At 37.4% G+C, this 27832-nt stretch overlaps 2 protein-coding genes across 2 annotated transcripts; one reads left to right on the forward strand and one right to left on the reverse strand.

Moving 5' to 3' along the window:
- Positions 1–679: 679 nt before the first annotated feature.
- On the reverse strand, positions 680–19310 carry LOC6042339 (type 1 phosphatidylinositol 4,5-bisphosphate 4-phosphatase). The gene is given in 6 exon segments (XM_001851415.2): positions 680–2282; positions 10240–10404; positions 10479–10688; positions 10979–11148; positions 18752–18802; positions 18805–19310. Coding segments are annotated over 6 exon segments (738 nt in total). The 5' UTR covers positions 18830–19310; the 3' UTR covers positions 680–2165.
- Positions 19311–19458: 148 nt separating this feature from the next.
- Positions 19459–20739, forward strand: LOC6042340 (zinc finger matrin-type protein 2). Its single transcript, XM_038265556.1, has 3 exons — positions 19459–19601; positions 19663–19822; positions 19881–20739. Exons 2-3 carry the CDS (start codon positions 19717–19719, stop codon positions 20354–20356), a joined length of 582 nt encoding a protein of 193 aa, XP_038121484.1. The 5' UTR covers positions 19459–19601; positions 19663–19716; the 3' UTR covers positions 20357–20739.
- Positions 20740–27832: the final 7093 nt, after the last annotated feature.

Raw genomic sequence — 27832 nt, forward strand, 5'->3', positions numbered from 1 at the left:
ATTTTTCAGAACAAAGTTGTGAAAATGGTAAGTGTAGCACAAAGTAAATCCAAAATGGACTCTATTTTCGTACGAAACTCAAAATCGACCAAAATGCATATCGGACATTTATGCAAACAGGGCAGTACAGGAACTTTTCAAAAAAAAATCTCTAGATATCTATCATAAACAGCATTGGAAACATTTATAATTTCAGCAAATGATTTGTCAAACTACCGGAATTGGTGGTGTAGTGGTAAGAGTGGTTGCTTCACACCCCAGTTGTCCTTTATGTTTTGAATGGCCTCTCCAACTACCTTTCAACTCTCGGGTTTTGTTTCAAAGTGTGTCTGTTGTATCGAAATTTGCCAAATAGTTTAACCTGTCATCAGAGCTCGTGCATTAAACACGTGATCCTAAATTGTGAAATTATTAACACATTTTAAAGCATAGCCAAAATCGGGATTATTTTTTACTTTGAAAAAAACTTGTGTAGAGCTACAAAGTTGCTTATCGAATTTGGCCTATGATTCTTCAATAATGTTTCACGAAATTAAGTCTCCCACAAATTGTTGAATACCCAAAGACATAACACGTTATGAAACAAAGATAGATTTTGGTTGACTAGTACATACTTGATAGACAAAACCATGGGCAATTTCTTTCGCTTCTATCGCACAAACAACATACGAGCTTAACCACGGTTACAATTTATCTAAACTTTCATTTTATTTTCATTCTAACTCAGTTGTGTTCTTGCATGTTGTATGTATAGTGTGTGTTTTTGTTTATCGTTATAGATTAGTATTGTTTTTTTTTTTTCTTTTCAATAATAACTTCACAGTAAAGAGGGAGAGTGTGTTGTTTTAAAAAGAGACTGTCTATTTGTAGAGCTGTATGGTGTATCTATTATTCCCAGTTTCCAAAGCGTTTACTGTCTACTGTAGCATCTGCGACTGCATTTTAGGTTGATTACTCGCTAGATTTAATATCATTTTAGAGGCAAAGCAAAATATGTTACAACACTGCGAAATGATCGGAAAGGTGTGGGTTTTTGTTTTCGTTGGGAAAATTCGATACCAAATTCGGGGGGCAAAATGTTTAGCTAGCTAAGTCTGGCTAAAAGAAATCCAAACTACTCTGAAAAGGCAAGCATGTGTAATTTGCCATTCCGACCGTTTCTTCGTTCATTGACCTGCACTGAACCTTTTTTTAATTCTAGTAGAATCTTGCGATTGGGTTTGTTTAAAAACTGGAAATGGGAAAAAATATTCGGCGGACAGGGACAGAAATCTGCGATGAGCTTTAACTGTTTTTCGTTACGTGTGTGTGTTTTTTCTGTATTCGTACAGCACAATTACTTGATTTGATTCCAACTACTGTAAATTGTTATGCATTACAAGTATGTGTGGTATATGATTTGTTCCGCCCTTGCTTCAGTTCGTATTTACCAAAATATTTACGAAGGTGTTGCTAGTATGTAGTAATAATTTTATTTTTTATATTGGATATTTGACTGTATTAAACCGTCGGCTAATGCTCGTGTTTGCATGCAACTTGCTTCAATTCTTTCTGTTCGTTTTATCACTCCTTCCTTCGCGCTGTTTTTATTCCATATTTTCAACTTAAATATAACCATTAAACACAAGAAAACATCACTTTCTATCACTTATCCAAACTATTTATACAGGATATATAAATTCAGAAAGAGTGATTACAATTGTAAAAAAGTGTAAAAATACGAATAAGCATAAATCATAATCAGTATGGGTATATCTGTGGTTTTCCATCATTTTACTCTTATCCTAAGCCGCATTTTTGCGATTCTAACCAAATTAGTTTTGATCATTGATTTTACATTTTCTCCACAATCCACGTTTGTTTAATCAAATGTACGGTTTGAATGGCTTCCAATCAAACCGAATACCACCCAATTTGCTAGGAATGTGTGTACATATGTTGTATGTTTGTGAGAGCGGCGTTCGGTTGTGTATGTGTGTATAATGTATCATTTTTTCTTCTTTCAGTATCATTGCATCTTTCTTTCAACTTTTCGCTTTTGTTTGTTTGTTAGGTGTGACCAGACATCCAGGCACCGCGAGCGCGATTTGCTATTTTGATCAGTGTTGCGGCCACGCAGGATGGCACCGCAGCCGAGCCCGCTGGAAAACAACGTCCCCGTACTCTTAGATCGGCCCGTCAACGGTGCTCACCTTGAGCGTGCAGTAGTATATCGTCTTGCCGAACAGAAGCAGCGCTACCAAGAACAAACTCACGTACGCGATGTACATGCCGCTGTGGTCCTGTCGGGAGGGCATTGAATGAAAGAAAGACATATTGATACTATTTTGTTGAAATATTTAACGTGCAAGTTTAAAAGTAAGACCAGTATTAACGATTTACAATAATTTATTAGTGAAACGATAAAGATTTTAAAGATTTACTTAAACTGTGACTGGAATTTTATACAAACTGGAATTTTTTTTTTATTTAACTTTCTGTTACATTTATCGATCATCATCAGTTCAAAGATCAGAAATCACTCAGTCATCACCGAACGAATCGCAACAACTCACATGCTCAGAGAGGCAAGAACCTAAAAATTACTGATCAAAGCGATGCCCGATCGCAAACTTTTTTCAGTCAGCTTTGAGCTACTCAACGAAATTGGTCTCTCTGAACCATTTGCTGTACAACCCGATTGGAGTGAGAGGAGAGCAAAGCGAGATTGTTCAGTAGCGATTGGTGTGCAAGTGAAAAACGGTGGAATACATTAGAGCAGTTTTTCGTCGCGCTAGGTTTGTGCTCGCGAGTGACTGAGTCTTTTTGGAGCAATCAGGACCCTTGATGATCATTACGAATATTCAATGTACCTAGACAGGCATTTTTCATTAAATACAATAAACAGATGAGAAAAATTGATAGCTTTCTCATTAGAAATAAGAACACACGAATAATTCGAACAACAAGGCAAACAATCGTTACCACTCGCACATAAGATACAAGAAGTTCGCTAGTTTGCGGTTCCGGTTGAGGCCACCGGACATCGGTGGATCCAGTTCTGATGGGTCCTATGGTAATATTATCATAGGATTGTTTTGCATGACTATTCATGGCAGAAGAAAGCGTATCGGAGATTTATATCTCACTGGATTGTGCAAGCCATCCGAGCCTCACTTCAAAATAAACATAGGGGTAGGTGAACGTTCCCAGCTTTGCTGTGGAGTGAGAAATTCGGAATCAAACAAATAGTTCACAATCGGATAAATCTGATACTTCTACTCCGGCCACCAGTACTTGTATTGTGATTTTTCATCGGAATAATAGTCCTGGTGCAAAAACGAAACTTTTGAGGTATAACAATGGATGGTTTGCGCAATACCATATTGCTTTAATTTTGCTGACTTTGCCCAATCGACCTGCAAACAACAAAATAACTGTAATGACAAAAGTAAGTAACTTTTGAAATGAAAAGTGGTCAAAGTTCGTTACATTAAAAGTTTACTGCTAAGGTTTTTGAAAATTTCCTCCTGGTTAAAAAGTCTCAACTTTTAATACGACGGTATAATTTCTTTCATTTTTTCGTTCTCGTGTAACCGTGTAACCCTAAGTTCCAAATATAAACAAACAGGACTCGGACGCAGACAGCTTCGTGAGCCAAACAGCAGCAACGAAAAGCCTTCAGAGGAGGGTGATGCTTGTGCTGGACGAGGTCGAGGGGTTAGGTGAAAATTGGTTGGTGGACATTGGTGGACAAGGTCAGCTTCCAGGTGTTTCACGACCGGAATGGGTAAGAAGGAAGCTTGGGTTTGTTTGTGGAGTTTGTGATTGATTTTGTTTGTTTCGTAGGACGCCGTTAATGCGTTTGCCAAAGATCGGGATGTGGATTTGAACCGTTTGCATTCGGTGGTGGTCGCCCGGGATGGGTGGTCAATTCTCTCGAGGACTAGGACGAGATTATCGAGACATGGCGCTGCCGAAACGTAGTGTGAACAACAATTTTGAGCATTCTACGGATTTTTTAACCGAACAGTTTTTTTTTTTGTGTGCAGGGTTGTTACGGAAAAGTCGAAAAAAAATCCGCGCCAGATCCGCGCCAACCCCAAAACCCAATCCGCGCCATATAAAAAAAAATTCGCGATAAACATAGAAGAAAGTAACATAATGAATGAAATTTTAAACGAAAAACGAAAAATACAATGAGCATTTGGATCAGAACCGTTTTTTTTTTTTTTTTTGTTGATCAGTTGTGGATTAATATCCCACCTGCACCAAGTGGAACCTTTTTTGTTACTTCTTAAACAATATTAGCATTTCTTGTAACACTTTAAATATCGTTGCTTTAAAAACAAATTCAGGAAAAAAAATTAAATTTAAAAATTTAAAAACTTTAAACCATATTTATCCAAATTAAAAAATCTAGGGATTTTGTACTTGATAATTCTCGCCAAAATTTTACTCTGGAAAATCGAAACACAAAATTTCTATCATTTTCTTCTCTAAATTTCTCTAAACTGAAATATGACTTCGAAAATGATCCGAACTAAGAAAATGGCAAAAAATAATAATTTATTAATTTAATTATTTAATTATTTAATAATTTAATAACTTAATAATTTAATAATTTAATAATTTAATAATTTAATAATTTAATAATTTAATAATTTAATAATTTAATAATTTAATAATTTAATAATTTAATAATATAATAATTTAATAATTTAATAATTAAATAATTTAAAAATTTAATAATTTAATAATATAATGATCTAATCATTGAATTATTTATTAATTAATTAATTTTAAAATTTAATAATTTGATTATTTGATAACTTAATTATTCGTAATTTTTTACGTTTTTTGACTCTGTAAGTTTTGGCAATTTCAAATTATGAATTCAATTTTTATTATTATTTGAATATGTAAATTCTGAAATTCCAAATTGTTGAATTCCAGATTTCTTATTGTTTTTAATTTTAACATTACATTTCGCTTTTAGATTTTTAGATTTTGTGATAATTGGGAGTAGAATCAATTCTACCTGAATTAGAGTTGCAACAGAATTTTTAATTTTTTTAATAAACCAAAAGCTTTCATTTTTTTTAATTCTGTAATTTTTCGAATTTTGTTATTTTGATTTTAATAAAATTGTTATTAATTTGAATTTTTAAGCAGATGTTTTAAATTTATATAACAAATCTCAATACATTTAAAAAAATCGCTCCTTGAATATTATTTCGAAGTTTCGTATTAAGAAAAAAAAAAATCAATAATTTTTAGAAGAAAATTTTCTTCATTAATAACTGCTTAGAAATTGATGTTTTTGCACTCAGCGAAAAAGATTGAATTTATTTAATTCCTAATAATATTTTCCTAAGTAATTTGAAAGAAATTCTATCGTTCTCAATTATTTTGTTTATCGAAAATGCTATCCGCGCGAAATCCGCGCCTGAGCAAAATTAGCCAGCAAATCCGCGCCAGATCCGCGCGATTCGCGCCGTCCGTAATAACCCTGTGTGTGGCAACGTATGTTTTGAGCTTGCCAGGTTTTGCTGGGCTAAAATGCTCGTCTGGATACGTCAAATTTACTTCGACCAATCTCCCTATTTAGGATCCCCAATAAGGCCATTGAGCAGTTCTCTAGGATTTCGGTCATTCGATTTTTTTTGTATTTTTTAATCCGACTGAAACTTTTTTGGTGCCTTCGGTATGCCCAAAGAAGCCATTTTGCATCATTAGTTTGTCCATATAATTTTCCATATAAATTTGGCAGCTGTCCATACAAAATGATGTATGAAAATTCAAAATCTGTATCTTTTGAAGGAATTTTTTGATCGATTTGGTGTCTTCGGCAAAGTTGTAGGTATATACGGACTACACTAGAAAAAATAATACACGGAAATTTGGTGATTTTTTTATTTAACTTTTGTCACTAAAACTTGATTTACAAAAACACTATTTTTAATTTTTTTTTTTGATATGTTTTAGAGGACATAAAATGCTTTTCAATTTGTTGTAAAATCATTGACCGAGTTATGAATTTTAATCAATACTGATTTTTAAAAATCGAAATTTTTGTCGTTTTTCAACTTCATTTTCGATGTAAAATTAATTTGCAATCAAAAAGTACTTTAGTGAAATTTTGATAGTGCACCGTTTTCAAGTTATAGCCATTTTTAAGTGAAAATAGTCGCAGTTTTTCATTTTTAGTGCACACAGTTTTGAAAAATATTTTTGAAAGCTGAGATATTTTGCTTATTCGGACTTTGTTGATACGACCTTTAGTTGCTGAGATATTGCAATGCAAAGGTTAAAAACAGGAAAATTGATGATTTCTAAGTCTCACCCAAACAACCCACCATTTTCTATCGTCAATATCTTAGCAACTAATAGTCCGATTTTCAATGTTAATATATGAAACATTTGTGAAATTTTCCGATCTTTTCGAAAAATATTTTCAAATTTTCAAATCAAGACTAACATTTCAAAAGGCCAAACATTCAATATTACGCCCTTTTAAAATGTTAGTCTTGATTTGAAAATTTTGAAAATATTTTTTCGAAAAGATCGGAAAATTTCACAATTGTTTCATATATTAACATTGAAAATCGGACCATTAGTTGCTGAGATATTGACGATAGAAAATGGTGGGTTGTTTGGGTGAAACTTAGAAAACATCAATTTTCCTGTTTTTAAACCTTTGCATTGCAATATCTCAGCAACTAAAGGTCGTATCAACAAAGTCCGAATAAGCAAAATATAGAGAATTTTCTCAGCTTTTCAAAATATTTTTCAAAACTGGGCAAACATGTGCACTAATTTTAAAATAAAAACTGCGACTATTTTCAAAAAAGTCACTTAAATATGGCTATAACTTGAAAACGGTGCACTTTATCAAAATTTCACTAAAGTACTTTTGATTGCAAATTTGATTTTACATCGAAAAATGAAGTTGAAAATTTTACGACCAAAATTTCGATTTTTGAAAAATCAGTATTGATTAAAATTCATAACTCGGTCAATGATTTTTGCACAACCTGGAAATTTCTGAAAAGTTGGCATTTGATGTCCTCTAAAACTTATCAAAAAATGAAAAAAATTAAAAATAGTGTTTTTTGCAAATCAAGTTTTAGTGATAAAAAGTTAAATAAAAAATCATCAAATTTTTTTCACCGTGTATTTTTTTTCCAGTGTAGTCCGTATCCATACCTACAACTTTGCCGAAGACACCAAATCGATCAAAAAATTCCTTCAAAAGATACAGATTTTTGAATTTTCATACATCATTTTTGTATGGACAGCTGCCAAATTTGTATGGAAAATTATATGGACAAACTAATGATGCAAAATGGCTTCTTTGGGCATACCGAAGGCACCAAAAAAGTTTCAGTCGGATTAAAAAATACAAAAATTAAAATTGAAGAAAAAAGACCGATTTCGTAGAGAATTGCTCCATTGCAAAATTTGTTTCAAGTTTTTGTGGTGAGGGTTTATGTAACTTTTGATATTGTCACATTATGCTGAATTCTGATTGATCTTTCTTGAAATTTGGGTGTGGCTACTTCTGAGTAATATTATTATAAAATTACAACGAAATTTAAGTAAACATAACCCGGAAATGGGTAACACGGGGCGAGTGTGCAAGGAGCGCTTGAAGCAAATAAAATTCACCACAGGGGAATTCAAGAACTTTTTTGCGATTTTTTATTTTTCTGTACCGTCAGCAGGGGTGACTTTAGTAGAGGGGATGATATAGAGTAAAAAAAATGAGAAATATATAAAAACGGTATGAAATGTCTGATTACTTTTTCTAAATAATGGCAACAGGGTGACCACTCAAATTTCATTTTCAAATTCGCGACTTTTTCCCGACTTTTTTCCAGACTTTTCCAGAATGCTCAAATAATATGCATTTCTTATCTTAAGAATGATTTCAAACACTATAAGAAAAGTCAATATTAACCATCGAAAAAAAAATCTCAATGAATTAAAAAAAAAATCCAAATATAAGCATTTTTTGAAAATACAGAAACTAAACAACAAAATTTGTTATTAATTTATTTCTTTATTATAAAGAAAACTTCAAAAATGTAATTTCGTTATTATGATTCAGAGTAGAAACACAAACAATTAGTCTTTGAAAAATTATCGAAAGTTCAACAATACTTACAACTTCGTTGGTATTTTTTTAAATTGGCAAACGTATAGTTTTTGATATTTTTTTAATTTCATCATCATTTTAAATCAAAGAATGATTAAAACGTAATTGCTGTTATTATTCATTCGAAGGATTTAGAAAAATGTCAAGGAATTCATTAAAACAAATGTTTTTGCCAAGTTTCCTTTTTAATTATGTAATTTTTGATATTGATTTTTTTAATCAATGTTAATTTTTCTAGTGGTCAGTATTTAACTGTTTTTTTTTTTTTTCGATGAAAATTCAGTTTGATATGATTTTATGTTTTCCCACTTATTTGAAGCGACTGTTTGAAGAGACATTATTTTTAAATAATTATGCAAGAACTCAAAATTTCTTGGTTTTTTTTTTTTTTGCAATTTCAATATTTTATTAATGTTTTCAACAAAACGTAAAAATCTTTTTCAATTTTGGATTTTATTTGATATTCAAGTTTTCCGCAAACTGAAAATCAAGATATATCTATGGTAGGTAATTTACCCATACTCACTGTTCACGCCGCAACTCGGTCGGCGGTGAAATTATGACGGCGGAATTTAGTGGACTGTAAACACTGTGTTTAGGGGGCGATTCCACAGAAGAAAAACTACACACTTCCACTAAAACTAAACTACTAACTATTTATTGAAGTAAAAGTGGTAGGGAACGTCCGAACTGTACGCGTTCCACGAGACGAGTGTGAAAAATTTTGACAGCGCGCGCTTTCCTGCTTGTCAACGCGCGCCGTTTTCTGTCCTCCTCTTTCGTCGCTGTCAAGTTGGCAGCGTTGCGTCGGTTGCACGCTGAAAACAGTATGCGCGAAGTTGGGTAGAATCGCGCAACTGCAGAACGTTCGGGTGTAGACCGAACACTCACAAAAAAAGTTCAAGGGCAACATTTGGAAAAAAAAACACGTTTTCAATTACTTAATGAATTTAGTTAAACAATTACAAATATTTACCCAAAAAAACTATTGCCAAACTCAAGTTCGAATCCTGTTTCAAATATTCAATTATGTGACAAAATGGAATAGAATCATAATTCTAAGCTGGCCATTACGCTCTATTTTTATATTAGTTTTTTATCAACTATACCTCTTGCTTTGTGAACCATAATTAAAAGCGATTATTTGATTCATAAAAAAATATTATGAAAATCTGTGTCAAAGACTCCAATAAAGATAAAGATTTTAAAGGTCTTAAACAGTATGGAAAACCATACTCAAATATATTGAAATAGTGAAAATATCCTTAAATTTAAAGTAAGTTACTAAAGCCGAAATGAGTGAATTCAATTTGAAAATTGTACAAAATATAACAAAATTTATTCAAGAGTTAAAAAAGCTCAGAATTCCCGACTTTTCCCGACTTTTTGACATAAAATCATAAATTCCCGACTTTTTCCCGATTTTTGGCGGATTTTGACGAATTCCCGACTTTTTCCCGACATGAGTGGCCACCCTGCTGGCAATGATCCCAATTGGGTCCTAGAATTAACAAGGGAATGATGGAATGAGAGGAATCACAAATCCGCATAAATAATTTCAAGATTATTCAGGTGTAAACCAAAAACGCAATCAAAAATTAAAGTGGAATAATAAGGCTTTTAACTGCTTATTTAACTGTCGGTGTACAGGGCACCGTACTTTTTAATCATTTTCTGGCGTACAACTAATTTTGCAGCCCAAAACCAGTTATTGAATTGGAAAAATAAACTTCTTTTTCAGATATTCTTTTCTTATTTTGTATGCACCTACGTCGAAGACCAAGATTGTTTACTTTTTGCTCTTTGGTCTGACAGATTTGGCCTGACAGCTTTTTCATGGATTTTGGTCTGGTCTTGACGAGGGATAGGACACAGTACCTTCCTGAGAATTAAGTCAAAAGTGGGATCTACCGGATCTACCCTTATTTATAAAGAGAAAGCTAGTTCCCAAAGCCACCACTTTGTGGCGCTTGAGGGCAGAACGAAGCCGGGTGCTTAGTTTTCCTTGAGAGAAGCATAGGTGAAACGGCGTTTCATCTAAGCTACCCTGTATAGAGCCCTAAGACAAAGTGCTTCGTCGAAATGCTTTCTCCACTTACCTTCGCGTAGGACATGGTCCCGTACGTGACGCCCAGCCCGATCGCCAGGAAGATCAGCCCGCCCAAGAACAGCAGGTTGCGCCGCTTGCGGCAAAACTCGGCCCCGACCGAGGACACCTTGCGGCAGTGCGGGCACCGGGCCAGATTGTTCTTCAGCGTGTCAAACTAAAACAACAACAAAAAAACAAGTTTCGTGAATGAACACAGCCCAGCCAGCGTGTGAAACACGATACACTTACCAGGAACGTGTCGTGACAGTGACCGCAGGTGACGCGGCACATGCCCGGCATCGAGAGCAGCGGCGGCGTCACCGGGCTCGGCGCCAGATTGATGATGCGCTTGCAGTTGGGCCGCGGGCAGGCGACCCGCTGGGAAGAGCTCTTGCAGATGAGCAGACAGTTGCAGGGACATCGGACGTACTTCTTGCCCGGTGGCGCGTTCCGGATGGGCTGGAAAAGGGGTGAGGGGAGAAGGGGGCTTTCGTCAACACACTTGTACGGGTTGAATGGAATTCATTTTCATAAAGTGAATCAAACCTGGAAGGTCGGTTTATCATTTGCACGGTTTCGCAGACGAAGGTAAACACACGGCTGAAAGCCATGGCAAAGAAAGTGGCCCAGGAATCGGAGAAGGGCGCAATAAACTTGTCACGAGGAGGAATATTATCTCTCTGAGCCAGCGACGCCGGTTTTCAGTTTCAGTTGTACGCTCTTTGTACATACTGGATTAACACACTTACCGTGGCTTCATTGCACTGGGAGCACTTGACGACGTGCTGTTCCTTCTTCCAGGAGATGTCGATCAGGGCCTGGCAGACGCGGCAAGTGACGATCACGCTGTTTTGCTGTTCCTGCTGGTACGACGGTGGCACCTCGTCCGGCCCAATTGACGACGTTGTGACGACGGTGGCTGGCGGGATGGAGAAATCAAAGGAATGCATTATGTTTTTGTCTAAATTGGACCGACTTGAAAGTTTCGCGGATGACTCACAGCTCGTCTCGTCGTAATGACGTTATGTTTTAAATGTTGAACCGTGATAACGACAAGTCAGACTCTCAATCTCAACTCATCTCGAGGCATGTAACTCTTGTTTTAGTTTCCTCCTTATCAATTTCGTAATAATCAATATGTAACAACACTGATTACTGAGAACGGTTGGCCATCTTCCGGCAATACCGTACAAGCTAGTAAAATATCAAATATGAACCAGCTGAATAAGCTGCACAATCAAATACGTACAATTTTCGAACACAGGACGAATCGTAGTAGAAAACGCGAGTGCAGCATAACAAAACGCGCGCTTGCCAGTTCAGTAGAGGCCCTCCGCGCTGGTCAGCTATATCGCATGTGTGCAATAATTTGAATCAATTATGGCAGCAGTGGTTACAGCGTGCAGTTGCCGATGATACAACAGCAATTTGTTCATTTGTGTGTGAACATTGGAGATGGACGGTCATGGACTGGCTTAGAGTTCTGGAGATGGGGATATTTCGAGCCAAACATTTCATTAGGGCACAAAACCAAAACGTAAACATTTAGGATTATTCCACTATTCCATTCATTATTACACTCCCTACATGCCCTCCAAGAATCAGATTGATAGCAAACAATTTCCTATTGAAAAAATAAAAAAAAACAAAAGGGCACATAACAATGTTCACTCCAAACCAGAAAAAAAGTTCAATTGTGCCCTTTTCTTTTTTGTTAGTTTTTCGTGGTTAAGGAACTTTCTATGTTATTAAGTGAACTTTTCATACATTCTTAACACTAATTCACTTCAAAACAAAGTTTGGTTTACGTTTCACCAAGGATTTCTGCAGAAAAAAAACTTCGTCGAAATACAATATTTAATACGGTCCGCGGCTGCTGTTCAGTACACTTTTGAAGAATTTTTATGTTTCACATACCTTATCTACACCATTCGATCACAAAACTTCACCAATAATCAAAATTTCTACTGAATTGGGTCCTAAAATGAAGCTTAGATTGCTGATATTATTGTTCACAGCGATAAAGCTTATTTTTCTGAGTACAATGACCCTTTGTACGACCATAAAGAGCTTAAAATGGATTTTTAAATCAATTTTGAAAAATTAACCTCGCAGTCCTTCTTGACAGAAAAGCTCCTACTTGACAGGTCGTTCCAAGGGGACCATAGTTGATCCATCGAAAAAATGTTGTCTTGTCAAAAAAAAATTTTGCATTAAAATGAAAAAAAGTGATCAGAAATGGTTTTTAATCGTGTTTTTTACCGTTGTACATAAAAATTGGCATAGGGCTTTAGTACCCAATTCCTCATTATTTCTTACTGAACAAAAGGGCCCGTAAACATCATTCAAAACAACAATCCGGTGACAGCGCTTTAGTGCCCTTTTAATTCTCTTCGAAATTGCATTATGAAAGGGCCTATTATGAACAGCAGTTGGAAAGCTAAAAGGGCCTAATAACGAGATTTTTTTTAAATTATGATTTTTATTGCAAAAATCAACATAAATTTAGAAGCATTAATGCAGAGTTGAGGATAATGATGTGTTTTATCGTATCATCAGTAAAAATACCACCAGTCAAGCTTTCTTTTTAAATAGGAATTGAAACAAGTTGTCCACTTTTTGCCAGCGATTTTCTCGAATCCCGTTTTTTGGTTTTGTGCCCTAATGAAATGTTTGGCTCGATTTTCCTTACTAACTTTTTGGCCAATCGCAATTTTGCATTCCTCACTGAGCAAAGACTATAAAATCACTCAAAAAGTGTGTAGGTATGCAGGTTGACGTTTCTGCAAACAAATGCAGGCAAACTGCCAAACTGTCAAAAAGTTTGTTCGTTTGCCATAGTCTAATAGTTCCTTTACATTTTTTTGGTCCTGAGGCATGTTTTAAAAGTTTTTTCAAAAGTACAATAGTAATATTTTTTGTGTTCATAATCATCCCACAAACTGAGTAAGGGCTCGAACCCCACTTGTTTGAAGAAAAGATATTAAAGTTTTAAAAATATTTATTTTTAACAGTAATTTACAAAAGCTATGAGAAAAAGTCAAACCATCAATGTTTCATCCAAATCGGTGCACCTTGATACGAACTCTAGAACAAACCGAGTAAAAACTACAAAAACTGCTTTTTAAATAAAAATCCTTTTAAAGGCAGAATGGGCCACAGTTTTCTTAGTATACAAAGACAACCAAAATTTCTACTTATTTTTATATTTTTTCGGCCAAGGCTCGTTCTTACACTGAAAATGGCAAATTACGAAATCGACCGATTTCGACCATTTTTATTTTTTTATTTGACTCAAACTTTGTGAAGGCCTTCCCTATGACCAAATAAGCTTTTTTGCGTCCTTGGTTCACCCATACAAGTCTCCATACAATTTTGGCAGCTGCCCATACAAAAATGGTATGTAAATATTCAAACAGCTGTAACTTTTGAGTGAATTTTCTGATCAATTTGGTGTCTTCGGCAAAGTTGTAGGTATTGTTGAGGACTATTCGACGCCAACATTTCAAAAAGCATCATGTACAAACCATGCGTTTTGAGAAAAACGCATCAGAATGTTGAGCATCCATTTTCAATTCCCATTTTAATATGTATAAAAGCAAAATAAGATGTTTTTTTTTTTTTTTTTTTTGGGAGGGTGATCCAGCCGCACATCGTTGATGTCGAAACCTCTAAACTGGGCCCTCGTCCTGTCACGTCCGTCAGTAGTCTTGTCGTACATTACAACTAGAATCAGATCTGCCAATGAATTAGTACACTTCGACCAAATAAACACTGACGCTGTAAGGATCTGACTCTAGAATAAATGCACAGTTGTGTGTTATTCATAAGTCCAAAATGTTCAATTATTCATATAAGTCCAAATATTCATTTGCGGATAACTACCTAACTTGAATTGGATACAAGATTTAAAGCAACCTATCCGAAAGCTACTCTTATCTCAAATCCCCGACATTTTAATTAATAGCCAAAAAATCTAGAACGTTTCTTTTAAAACCTGTCTGGCTTCTTAAAAAAAACACAAAAAAATAGATTAACATTTCATATTTTACAAGTCGTGAATTGAAAAAGAGACGGCCATTTGATCGTCAGAATTCCAGTAGAACCACGATTCGCAACAATGGTCGATACAATCATAATCCGACAGTCGTTAGTTCAACAGATCACCGAATTTAGTCCGATATAATTTCACTATTGATTGATCGAGACTCTATGGAAATTTTGACAAATCAGAATGGTTTTTATGCTACTTGAATGAAAATCACCGATTCTGATAGAATTACTAAATTCAATGTTACTAATTTTGTCCCTAAATAACTAAAGGCAAAGTATAAAAAGTTGATATTTATAGTTAAAATCCTAAATTCTACAAACACTATTTTTTTAAACACGCATCCTAACCTGACACCCACATTAAGATAGGGAAAAATCACATATGTAGCGGTTCATTGTACAAATGTGATATTTCCACTACCAGAGAACCTCCTTGTCTCGATGACAGCTTACCGGCCATCGATTAAGCCCTGAGACTACGCCAAAGTGGGTTCTCGCAGCATGAAGTGGTGTCCATGAGTAAAAATGGAAGCTTCAGCAATATACTGAACACTTCGATTTTAATTCCACATCGAATCAAATCATACTCTTTGCCAAACAAGCATCAAACCTATGACACTCATTATGACAAAGCCCAGGGTAATATAAAAGCAAAATAAGATGTTCTAATGATAACAAACGATGGAAAACGTTGCTTTTATTGATACTTGATCATCCAAATTCAATAAAACATTAGTTCCGTAATTTTATTTGAGAAAAACAAACATAACTTCTTTTGAAATCACCAACGTCTATATCACCCTGCTGTCATTGAGGGGGACGCTTTGTTATGATTCGTTTTTGTTCGCCGAATGTACATGGCGCTTTGTTCATGTTGCTTTTTTTCGTCACTAGGTTCATGTAGTTTTTTGTTTGACAGATTGACAGGGCTATATAAACAGGGACTGCTGATGGCAGAGATTTTGTTTATGTTACTTTCGTTTTCGTTTTACGGAGCAAGGTGGGGGACGTGGCCTCAAGTCAGTCCAAGTCCGGTTTCTTGTGGAAAAAAGGGTAGTGGCCGAACTAGTATTGCATACCAAATGAACACCACCGGAAGATATAGGGGATCGAAAGGGGGAAGGTGAAAGAAAAATTAGTGTAGGTGTGAGTAGTAAGAACTTTGATGACTTGAGCAGTTACGTTAATCTAACTTTAAAACTGAATAAAGGAAATCTGAAATTATGATTTAATCTAAAACTAATTTGAGATTTATACAAAGGGAACCTATGATGTATTTCAAATTTAAAGGAAATCAAATAAATTTACTGGAAAATGAAAGATGAAAACTAACTTGTCAAGGGCATTTTTCTGGGCTTCGTCATGTCGTCTTGTCGTACATTGCAACATTGTTAATACGACTATTTCGTGCCTTCCATTTCATTAGGGCACACAAGCTTTGCAAACAAGAGTTTATCCCTATCATACCTTATGTACACTATCATTTGAGTGAAAGAGCCACAATCCTGTTCACACCTGTGTGTCCTTTTGAAATGTTAGGCTCTAATTGATCGTCAAAACTCCAATAGATCCTCGATTCGCAACAATGGTCGATACAACCATAATCCGAAAACCGTTAGTTCAACAGATTAACGAATTTTGTTCGATATCATTGCATTATTGATTGATCGAGACTCTATGGTTTTTTTTACAATTCAGAATGGTTAGTATACCACTTCAATTGGAATCAGAGATGCTGATAGTATTACTAAACTGGCTTACACATAGCTGGAGTCTGGAATAATAATAATTATTATTAAACAACCTAAAAAAGTTTCCAAAAAAAAAACTAATTATTCCTCCCCATTATTAAACAGATTTAAACCTGTTCCTAACAGATTTTACGAACAAGAATATTGAGATTCAAATAAAAAAAATCAATATCTTGCAATTTTACATATTATAAAAGCTGTGATTTCTATCAACACAAGTATATAAATATAAAATAAATGTGTGATATATATCAACATCGGAAACCATCTTTGCAAGTAGCCCTGAAACGACGGCAACGTGTGGCTCCATCTCCAGGGAGATTTTGTTTATGTTACTTTATTTAAAATCATGATTAAACAGACTTTACTGAAGTAACTTTTGCTCATTTTTGGTGGAGAGGTAGCTTATTAGGAGTACTTTCAGAATATGCAATAACTCAGAAAGTGTCAAAATGTACATGATGCCTTTTGAAATGTTACCGTCGTATTGAGAAAAAATAGGTACACGGAAAAAAAATTGAGTATTTTTTTATCAACTTTTTTTTTACTAAAACTCAATTTCCCAAAATATGTATTTTTTGATTTTCGAGATTTTTTGATATGTTTTAGGGGACAAAAATCCGCAACTTTTGAGCCATAGAGAAACATGGTCAAAAATTCTGCCGCCGAGTTATGAATTTTTGAAAAAATAGTGATTTTTGGAAAAAATCGAAGTTTCATGCAAAAACAAGTTTGACATTATTTTTTAATGCAAAATTGAATTTGCAATCGAAAAGTACTTTACAGATTTTTTGATAAAGGGCTCCGTTTTCTAGATATAGCCACCGAAAGTTTGAATTTACCGAAATATTTGCAGTTTTTCAATTTTTAAAAATAGTGACCAAAAGTGACCATTTCTAAAAATTGCTGGTTGGTTGCTGAGATAGAGCCGCTTTAAGAAAAAGAAACACGAAAATTTAAGTTTTCTTAATATCACCAAAAAAAACACACCATTTTCTTATGACGATATCTCAGCAACTAATGGTCCGATTTTCAATGTTAATGCATGGAACATTCGTGAAATTTTCCGATCTTTTCGAAAAAAATATTTTGAAAATTTTGAAATCAAGACGAGCATTTTAAATGGGCGTAATATTCAATGTTTGGCCCTTTTGAAATGTTAGTCTTGATTTAAAAATTCAAAATATTTTTTTCGAAAAGATCGGAAAATTTCACGAATGTTTCATGTATTAACATTGAAAATCGAACCAATAATTGCTGAGATATCGTCATTAGAAAATGGTGGGCTGTTTGGGTGAGACTTAGGAAACTTCATTTTTCGTGTTTCTTTTTCTTTAAGCCGCTGTATCTCAGCAACCAGAGATCCAATGTTCAATGTCTCTTAGACAATTTTATAGCAAATTTTCTGAACTTTTCAAAAAAATATTTTTAGAAATGGTCACTTTTGGTCACTATTTTTAAAAATTGAAAAACTGCAAATATTTCGCTAAAATCAAACTTTCGGTGGCTATATCTTGAAAACGGAGCCCTTTATCGAAAAATCTGTAAAGTACTTTTCGATTGCAAATTCAATTTTGCATTAAAAATAATGTCAAACTTGTTTTTGCATGAAACTTCGATTTTTTTTCCAAAAATCACTATTTTTCAAAAATTCAGAACCCGGCGGCAGAATTTTTTTACCATGTTTCTCTATGGCTCAAAAGTTGCGGATTTTTGTCCCCTAAAACATATCAAAAAATCTCGAAAATCAAAAAATACGTATTTTGGGAAATTGAGTTTTAGTGAAAATAAAGTTTATAAAAAAATCCTCTTTTTTTCCGTGTACCTATTTTTTTCTCATAAGCCCTCAACAATACCTACAACTTTGCCGAAGACACCAAATTGATCAAAAAATTCACTCAAAAGTTACAGCTGTTTGAATATTTACATACCATTTTTGTATGGACAGCTGCCAAAATTGTATGGAAACTTGTATGGGTGAACCAATGACACAAAATATCATATTTGGTCATAGGGAAGGCCCCCACAAAGTTTGAGCCAAATCAAAAAATACAAATAAAATCCATTTCCGGTTTTGGTAGAAAATTGCTCATAATTGTTTTAAAATTTTATTAGTTACATATACCAAATAAAGTACACAAGGTCAGAAGAGGATAATTCAAACATAAAACAGTCAATCAGGTTATTTCAGCAAATCAGCGATCAATTCTACAGCTTTCGCCTTACAAATAAGCTCCAAGCTTTGCTCGGATTGCAGAACATCTTTCAGCAAGAATCCAACGAAACCTCCCGCAGGGAAGGCAAAATGAGGCAAGTGGTGGTGGAGAACAAAAAATGCTTATCCGAGTGTATGAAAACAACAACAAAACTCCACCACCAAACAGAGCCTAGGTGGAAAGAGGGGCACCGAAACGCTGTGCATGCCACTGACTAGCAGGAGTGTGTTGTGTTTTGTGTTGAGTTTGGGTGACTCATAATGTGTAATGTGTGTGTGCCCTGCTGCTGCTTCTTTCTATGTCCCTCCCCCCTCTTCCTCTTATAATTCAGAGCTAAGTACACACACTGCTACCACTGCTGGTGGTGACCGCCGCCGATGATAATGAAGGACAGTTTGTTCATGATGCCCAGTTTTGAGGCGGAACCTGATACGGTGTGAGGCCCCTCAAAGGGAAGCCCCGCAAGGTTCTCCCTCCAGAGAAATTCGTTCTTTTCACTTACGTCGTTCCGCCGCTGCTTCCTCCGGGCCGGATTGGGACGATTGCTTGAGCAGGGCTGTCTCTCGGATTCTCCGTCCATGGTTTCGCGGTTTTTAATCCGTGTGCGAATCTGGTGGGAAGGCGTCCGGATCAGGTCTGGTCAGGATTTCTTAGTCCCCGTCCGACAGCGGCGGATGGTGACAAAATTCCACTCTCTTATCGCTTACAACACAAAGTAATAAAGATTTTTTTCCTTCCTTCCTTCTGTTCTGAGCTAAGCTCTGAACTCTAATCACTTTTTTCCTTTCTTTTGCTGCCCACTTTGACAGCAGCCTCTTGGCAAATCAAAGCAAAATGGTTTTCTGCGTTGGCAAATTTTCTGCCAAGCTACAAAACACTTTTCAACGGCACAAAAACGGTCCACTCGCGAACGGAAGAACTGCTCACGCACGGCTTCTTCCGGTGGATTTTGTTCCGACGAAAAAAACAGGGGATTCGGCACGAACGGGAACCGTTTTTCACGACGGACTTGCACAGCAAACAATGAAAATGACTCGTACGAAAGTGCAGTCAGCCCAGTGCACTGAGCCAAATGTCAGTGAGCGTTTTTGACAAGTTTGGGAGGAGGCGAGCTGTTGTAGGGTTCACCGCGTTTCAAACTCAAAAATTAGAGCGATTCTGTTCTGCGTACATTGAAAGTGGTTGAAATGTCGTCTCACATCTCGTTGTTCCCACTTTCAGCAAGCTGTTTTCGTAAACAAAGAAACGTCAAAAATTTACAATTCTTGCAACTTTTGCAATAATAATTATTTTCGTTTTGAGACAAATATTGCAGAAATTTCAAACGTTAACAATCGTTCTAAATATTTTGGGTGAGTAAAGCTGTTTCACAAGTTTTCCCAGGCGAAAATCAGTTAAAAGTTTCTATTGCAGATTCATCAAGTTAACAAACGCTCGCCAGGAGAAGCTCGCCAGCAACTTTCCAAGATGTCGATGCGTCCGGATGACCACCGTCGCAAATGGGACCGGAAGGAGTACGAGCGGTTGGCCCAGGAGCGTCTGCTGGACAGCACGAAAAGCACCACCGAAGATGGTAAGGACCGGATCGTCCCGTTTTCTTCCATATAATTGTATCGTAATACCTATTACAGAGGAACCCATCACGAAGGAGCTGCTCAAGCAGCGTGAGTACAAGGTCGACCTGGACTCGAAGCTGGGCAAGAGCATGGTCATCAACAAGAGCACCCCGTCGTCCCAGTCCGGCGGCTACTACTGCAACGTGTGCGATTGCGTCGTCAAGGACTCGATCAACTTCCTCGACCACATCAACGGCAAGAAGCACCAGCGCAACCTCGGCATGTCCATGAAGGTGGAGCGCAGCTCGCTGGACCAGGTCAAGGAGCGGTTCAAGGTTAACAAGAAGAAAACCGAGGAGAAAAAAAAGGACTACGAGCTCGAGAGCCGCGTCAAGGAGGCCAAAGAGGAGGAGGAGCGCTACCGCGAGTACAAGCGCGAAAAGAGGAAAGAACGCAAGCGGAAGATCGAGGAGGTGGACGACGCCGATGCGGGCCCCTCCGAGCTAGCCGCCGTGATGGGCTTTGCCGGGTTTGGCGGGTCGAAGAAGTAGGAACATTTAACAAAATGAGAAGAAGGAAAAAACAAACAAAAGTCTAGTATTAACGTTACTCAATGAAACAACAACAAAAAACTATTTTTACACAATACACCGATACCGCAAACCAAGGCTAACAATCTTAAAAACAAAACAATTAAGCAACTCGAAGCAAACTAACCAACCAGAATAACGTATTTATATTTATTGATGTGGAAGCTCCGTGGACAAGATTCGTAATTTGGGGGGCGCAAATCAACCTACAACAACACATCTTAATCAGAATATCTCTAAGTGTATTCACTGCATTAGTTACTACGGCGTGACGACAGTTTGAAGCCGCCGTGAACGGCGGTGGAAAATGATAGGAAAAAATATATTAGAAAGCCTGCCAGAAATTTGCAAACGTGTTTCTTACTTTTGGTGACAAAGATTGATCCTTCATTTGATTTCGATTCGGGGTCATTATTAAAATCCATCAAAAATCGTTATTAAAATCAAATTTTGTGTGGTAACGATCGAAATAAACAAAAAACCTCTCGCATAAGCTAAGTGCGCAATTCTTTACCAAAACCGGAAATGGAATTTATTTGTATTTTTTGATACAAGTCTCCATACAATTTTGGCTGCTGTCCATGCAAAAATGGTACGTAAATATTCAAACAGCTGTAACTTTTGAGTGAATTTTCTGATCAATTTGGTGTCTTCGACAAAGTTGTAGTTATTGTTGAGGACCTATCTATATGACGACTGGTAGAAGATCACGCGATTAATTCATCTATTTCGACGGTAATATTTCAAAAGACATCATGTACATTTTGACACTTTCTGGGTTCTTGCATATTCTGAAAGTACTCCTAATAAGCTACCTCTCCACCAAAAATGAGCAAAAGTTACTTCAGTAAAGTCTGTTTAATCATGATTTTAAATAAAGTAACATAAACAAAATCTCTGCCATCAGCAGTCTCTGTTTATATCGTTTATATAGCCCTGTCAACCTGTCAAACAAAAGACTACATGAACCTCGTAACGGAAAAAAAGCAACATGAACAAATCGCCATGTACATTCGGCGAAGAAAACCGAATCATAACCAAGGGGTTGGAAACTCTTAGAGCTATAATTATTATGTCAACCAGTATATCAAAATATATGTTAATATACTTATTATTTCCTTTACATATCGCCAGTATACTTACCAATATACTGAGAGTATCTTAATATACTAACAGTTTTTTGCTTTTCGGTTAGTATACTAACAAGTATACTGGAATATCGTTAATATACTCAGTATTTTAAAGAAATATTAGAGTTTCCAGCCCCTTGATCATAACAAAGCGTCCCCCTCAATGCCAGGTGATTTCCTAAGAAGTTATGTTTGTTTTTCTCAAATAAAATTACGGAAATAATGTTTTATTGAATTTGGATGATCAAGTATCAATAAAAGCAACGTTTTTCATCGTTTGTTATCATTAGAACATCTTATTTTGCTTTTATATTAAAATGGGAATTGAAAATGGATGCTCAATATTCAAATGCGTTTTTCTCAAAACGCATGGTTTGTACATGATGCTTTTTGAAATGTTGGCGTCTCGACGGCAACATTTCAAAAGGCATCATGTACATTTTGACACTTTCTGGGTTATTGCATATTCTAAAAGTACTCCCCATAAGCTACCTCTCCACCAAAAATGAGCAAAAGTTACTTCAGTAAAGTCTGTTTAATCATGATTTCAAATAAAGTAACATAAACAAAATCTCTGGCATCAGCAATACTTGTTTATATAGCCCTGTCCATCTGTCAAATAAAAGACTACACTGAAAACATGCCACACTTTTTATTCAAGTGCCCAAACACTTGAATGATTGAATAAAGTCACATCGTAGATCTAATTGGTTTGTGTTTCAACATCAATCCAATCCACTATCAAATGCAAGTGTTTAGGCGGTTGACTTTTTGGTATTTTTTAACATGTTATTTTCATTCGGGTGGCTCAAGCTTCTCAATTGTTTTGCTCATGAATTTGTCCCACCTTCTTGAACTATTCAAAGTGATGAGCAAAACACTTGAAAATGATCTTAAGATCTACCCAAAACAGGCACTATTCAAAGTCAACGTGATTATCCACATGAATTTAATTTGTTTCACTGATTGATTTTTGCGCGACTTTCATCGAAGGCTAGAAGCGAGGCAAGAACCAATAGCACAAAAAACTCTCCCGTCTTCAACTGGCCGGCCGGCGCAGTGGTAGCGTGCACGACTAGCAAGCGAGAACCTGTAAATCGCTTGTACGTAATTTTATTTTTCAACACCATTTAAAATTCAAGTGTTTGGCTATTGACATTATTTCATGGCCAATCACCGAAATTTCAAGTGTTTTGCGATTGATATTTGAGTGCTCTGTACAGCAGGGCCAGATCATGTGTAGAACACTTCGTTGAGCTGTGTAAGTTTTGCTCAGTGATACATGAACCTCGTGACGAAAAAAGCAACATGAAAAAGCGCCATGTACATTCGCCGACGAAAAGCGAATCATAACAAAGCGCCCCCCTCAATGACAGCAGGGTGATATAATCGTTGGTAATTTTAAAAGAAGTTATGCTTGTTTTTCTCAAATAAAATGACGGAAATAGTGTTTTATTGAATATGATGATCAAGTATGAATAAAAACAACGTTTTTCATCGTTTGTTATCATTAGAACATCGTCTTTTGCCTTTATATTAAAATGGGAATTGACGAATGATGCTCAACATTCAAATGCGTTTTTCTCAAAACGCGCTTTTTTGAAATGTTGGCAATTATTTCACTTTCTTATGCTTGTATCAAGAAAAAAATATTTTCAATCGAGCCTTTGTTTTGCATCGTTCTGTAAACTGATGATTCTCTTCCTCGACGTTCCCTTGGATATTGACAACTCAGAGAGTCGACTGTAATATCATCTATCAAATAATGATAGATAAAATGGATAGATCTCACCAAATCAAGATTTAACAGCTCCAGCAGGATTTGAACTTATCATCAAATGCCACTTGAATCGTAATTCTTCTAAGACTTCTGGATTTGAACAGGACTACAGTAATGTAGCGGGCAGCAACAATCAAGGTTTCAGCAGCGATCCTGGTACTGCTCGACCGGCAGCAAAGGCATAAGACACCGCAAGTTGGTACTGATCACCACACGATGCATTAATTCTGCTACTGCTGGCCGGATTAGAGACCCTAAATAGGGAGACTGGTCAAACATTGCTAAATCGGTCTGGCAACGTATGTTTTGAGCTTGCTAACACTGCCAAGTTTTGCTGGGCGTAAAGGCAAATGCTCCTTTGGATACGTCAAACTCGTGTCTGTTTGGGTACGTCAAATTCACTTCGACCAGTCTCCCTATTTAGGGTCCCTACCCTACCCTCCTCGACTTGGATCAGAGTCGAGGGACATTAACTTCAAAAAAAAAATATATGCAGTTTTAAAAATTGTAAATTGTTTGATTTTTTTAATTTATTTTTTATTTTTTACTTTTTGAATTTACATGTTTCTAAATAAATTTAATTGAAATATTAAAAAAAAATTCAAACCCTAAACCTTGTAAATCTTTTTTTTATTTGGGAAATTTACAATAAAAGATTGTTTTAATTTTTAAATTGTTTAATTTCTCAGTTTTAGAGTCTTCAAATAAAAAATAGTTTTTTTGTTATTTGTGTAATAGCTAAATATTTTAATTTCCTAATTTTGGATTCCTGAATTTTAATATTTATAATTTTCTAAAATTTTGAATCTGCTGAAAATTTAAATTTTTAACTGTTTAAATTGTTAAATCTTAGGATTTTTTGAAATTTCTTTCTTATTTCTTCCTTTTTGAATTTCTAGGTTTCAGTTGTAATTCAAACACGCAGAAAAATAAGACATATTTGAATCAACAAAACGTTTTGTTGATTTAAAAATCATAATTTTTGTTGACTCAACGCTAAACGTCAAAGCAGCTTTTTCAAAACAACAAAAGACTTTTGTGGAATCGAGAAAATCAAGGTTTGTTTCAACGCAAAATCGGCGTTGATTATATTCAACAAAAATTTTGTTGATTCAAACCTCGTACAGGCTGATTCTACAAAACTTTATTCTGCGTGAAGAAAGTACGTCCGGTTCGGGTAAGGGTTCACAGGTTAATAGTTTATTTGTAAAAATAACAAGCTCTCCGTTCCTACGTTAACTGCTAAACTACTTTGAACTCTCGTATTAACTCCTAAAACATTGAATTTTTAAATTGTAATATTTTTCATTTCTTTGAATTTTGAATGTTTAGGTAGATTCTTAAATTACAGATTTTTATTTTTTTCCGAAATTATTAATTCGGAATTTCTTAATTTTAGATTTTTTTTTGGTTTTCTGAATAAATGAATTTTAATTTTTTAAACTTTTGAGGTTTTGAAATTAATGAAGATCGAAGTAATCAATGACAATCGGTGATCATTAACTTTAAGTTTTCCGTTCAGTAAAACTTCATTCCACATTTAACTTTCCCCACAACCAGTCGTGTTTTCCCTCGCTCTCTCTAGAGGTTATGGGCCCAGGTGTGGGTGGAAAGTGTCTAAGCTTCTAGAAGATTGAAAATTTTCGCAAGAAGTTTCCCCAAGAATTTTAAACAAGAAGTTCACGCAAGCAGTTTTCCTGAAGAACCGTTTTCCTCAAGAATGGCGCACGCTACGGGACCATCTCCGGTCGTCGAACGATTGCTCGGCAGGGAGAATTGGTGCACGTGGAAATTCGGTATGCAGACCTACTTGGAAACGGAGGAGCTGTGGGAAGCTGTGGAACCGAACCTGAAGGATGACGGTACGCCTGAAGCAATTCCGAAGGCGAAGGACCGTAAAGCTCGAGGAAAGATTATTCTTGGCCTCGACCCTTCGTTGTACGTCCATGTCCAGGGGACAACAACGGCCAAAGGCGCTTGGGACAAGCTGGAGCAGACCTACGAAGACAACGGATTGACGCGTCGCTGGGGTCTCCTGCACAAGCTGATGACAATGAACTTGACCAACTCCGTATCCATGGAGGCGTACGTGACGAGAATGGTTGCTACCGCAAACCAACTCGGTGGTGTCGGATTCCCGATTTCGGAAGAATGGGTTGGAATGCTGCTGCTTGCTGGCCTGCCTCAAAGCTACAAGCCGATGGTGATGGCGCTACAAAACTCTGGCTCGAAGATTACGGGCGACCTGATCAAGACAAAGTTGCTGCAGGAGGATCACGAGCCGACGGAGACCATCGAACCAGCGTTTGCGGTGAAGGGCAAGCCGAGCTACTAGCAGGAGAATATTGGTAAGCCGCAGTCCAAGGGTCCAAAGTGCCATTCCTGTCACAAGTTTGGACACATCGCGCGGGATTGTCCCGCCAAGTCGTCGTCGAAACCGCCGGAGAGAAAAGGTGGTAGCAAGCCAGGTCGTGCATTTGGTGCCGTGCTGACGACGATGGACGAGATGAAGACTGAGGACTGGTTCTTCGATTCCGGAGCCACTTGCCATCTCACCCGGACGAAGTCGTTGCTGCGTGACGCTCATCAAGCAGATGGGAAGATGTTCGCCGCAAACAAAGACGAAATGCAACGGAGTGCAGCTGATTCCGGAACTGGTAGTCAATCTACTGTCGGTAGGTAAAATTGTCGATAGTGGCCACACCGTTGTTTTCGGCCAGAAGGGCTGTGAAGTGCTCGATCTCGAGGGCACGTGCATCGCGACCGGAAGTCGCTCGAACGGACTATTCAAGCTGGAACAGGACGTACCCAAGGTGCTGGTGTGTCAGCTGACAACCGTTGAGCTGTGGCACAAGCGTACCGGTCATTTGTCAATCAAGAATTTGACCAGATTGCGCAACGGCATGGTGACTGGAGTCCAATTCCTGGAGGCTGATAGTGCTGCTGGCTGCAAAATCTGTCCCATGGGGCGACAGACCAGGCTGCCTTTCAACAAGAGTGGAACCAGAGCGACCGAGGTGCTTGAGTTGGTGCATTCCGATATCTGCGGACCAATGGAGCAGGTATCCATCGGTGGAAGTCGATATTACATCACTTTCATCGACGATCGGACGAGGAAGATGTTCATCTACTTCCTGCGTCACAAATCCGAAGAAGAGGTGACTCGCTGCTTCAAGGACTTTCACAGCATGTCAGAGAGGCAGACAGGACACAAGCTGAAGGTTTTGCGTACGGACAACGGGACGGAGTACAAAAACAAGGGTTTCGAGAAGCTCCTGAGTCAGCTGGGGATTCGCCACCAGACCACCGTTGAGTACACACCCGAGCAAAACGGTCTAGCGGAGAGGGCCAACCGGACGATCGTCGAGAAGGCACGTTGCTTGCTATTCGAGGCCAACTTGCCGAAGACGTTTTGGGCGGAAGCAGCTGCTGTTGCCGTGTATTTGATCAACCGATCTCCGTGCACGGGGATTCAGACGACACCAGAAGAAGCCTGGACTGGTCGTAAACCGGATCTGTCCAATTTGCGAGTGTTTGGGACGACAACGATGGCCCATGTCCCGAAACAGAAGCGGCGCAAATGGGATCCGAAGGCGGTTGAATGTATCCTGATCGGGTACGACGAGGAGACGAAGGGCTATCGTCTCTACAACGTGAAATCGAAGCAGATCTTCATGAGCCGGGACGTGACTTTCCTCGATGAAGGATTGGCGGATCGCGACGGAAGGACAACTCTCAAAGTAACCAACGGGCCACAATCGACGTACGTGAGGTTGGACTTTGAAGAACTTGTTCAAGAGCCAGAACCTGTTCAAGAGCCGGAACCTGTTCGAGAGCCGGAACCTGTTCAAGAACCGGAACCTGCTCAAGAATTCGAGCAAGTGGAAGAAGAGGAGGCATCCGATACAAGTTCGGACGAGTTCGAGGATGCTGATGACTCCGTGACACTTCCTGCGCTCCCGCCGCGACAATCTTCACATCCGCCCCAGTCACAGGCGTTGAGGCGCAGCGGTAGGGAGCGCGCAATCCCTGGCAAGTATAAAGATTTCAATGTCCAGTGCAGTGGTAAGCGCTCTTCGCGTGTTTCAGATGCCCCGATGATGGACGGACCGTCCACTTCAGCTGCCCGACTAGAGAATGCTGCCAGCACTGCACCCCCGTCGTCATCAAATCAAAGACCAGTTGACGACGTTTTCCAACATGGGTTGATGCTCAACGATAGGGGGTGCCCACCCCACGGCAAGTATTCCCATGTTGATGTCCACGATGGCGATACTGGTTCCAACTGTTCACAGCGCAATCTCGATGATCCGTGTACACACCAAGAAGCATTGACACGTGACGATTCCGACCGCTGGAGACAAGGGGAAAACCACTCTGCTCATTGCCCTCGAGTAGGCTGTGCCCTAAAGTTGCCCAAATGTGCCCGAAGGTGCCCGATAGAGCCCTGAAGCCAAGAAAAAAACAAGACGGTGCATAGCAACCGTGTTACAATATTTGTTTATAGTTTTACAATCCTGTCAGCGT

The sequence above is a fragment of the Culex quinquefasciatus genome, chromosome 3 (genome assembly GCF_015732765.1).
Source record: "Culex quinquefasciatus strain JHB chromosome 3, VPISU_Cqui_1.0_pri_paternal, whole genome shotgun sequence".
NCBI lineage: Eukaryota > Metazoa > Arthropoda > Insecta > Diptera > Culicidae > Culex > Culex quinquefasciatus.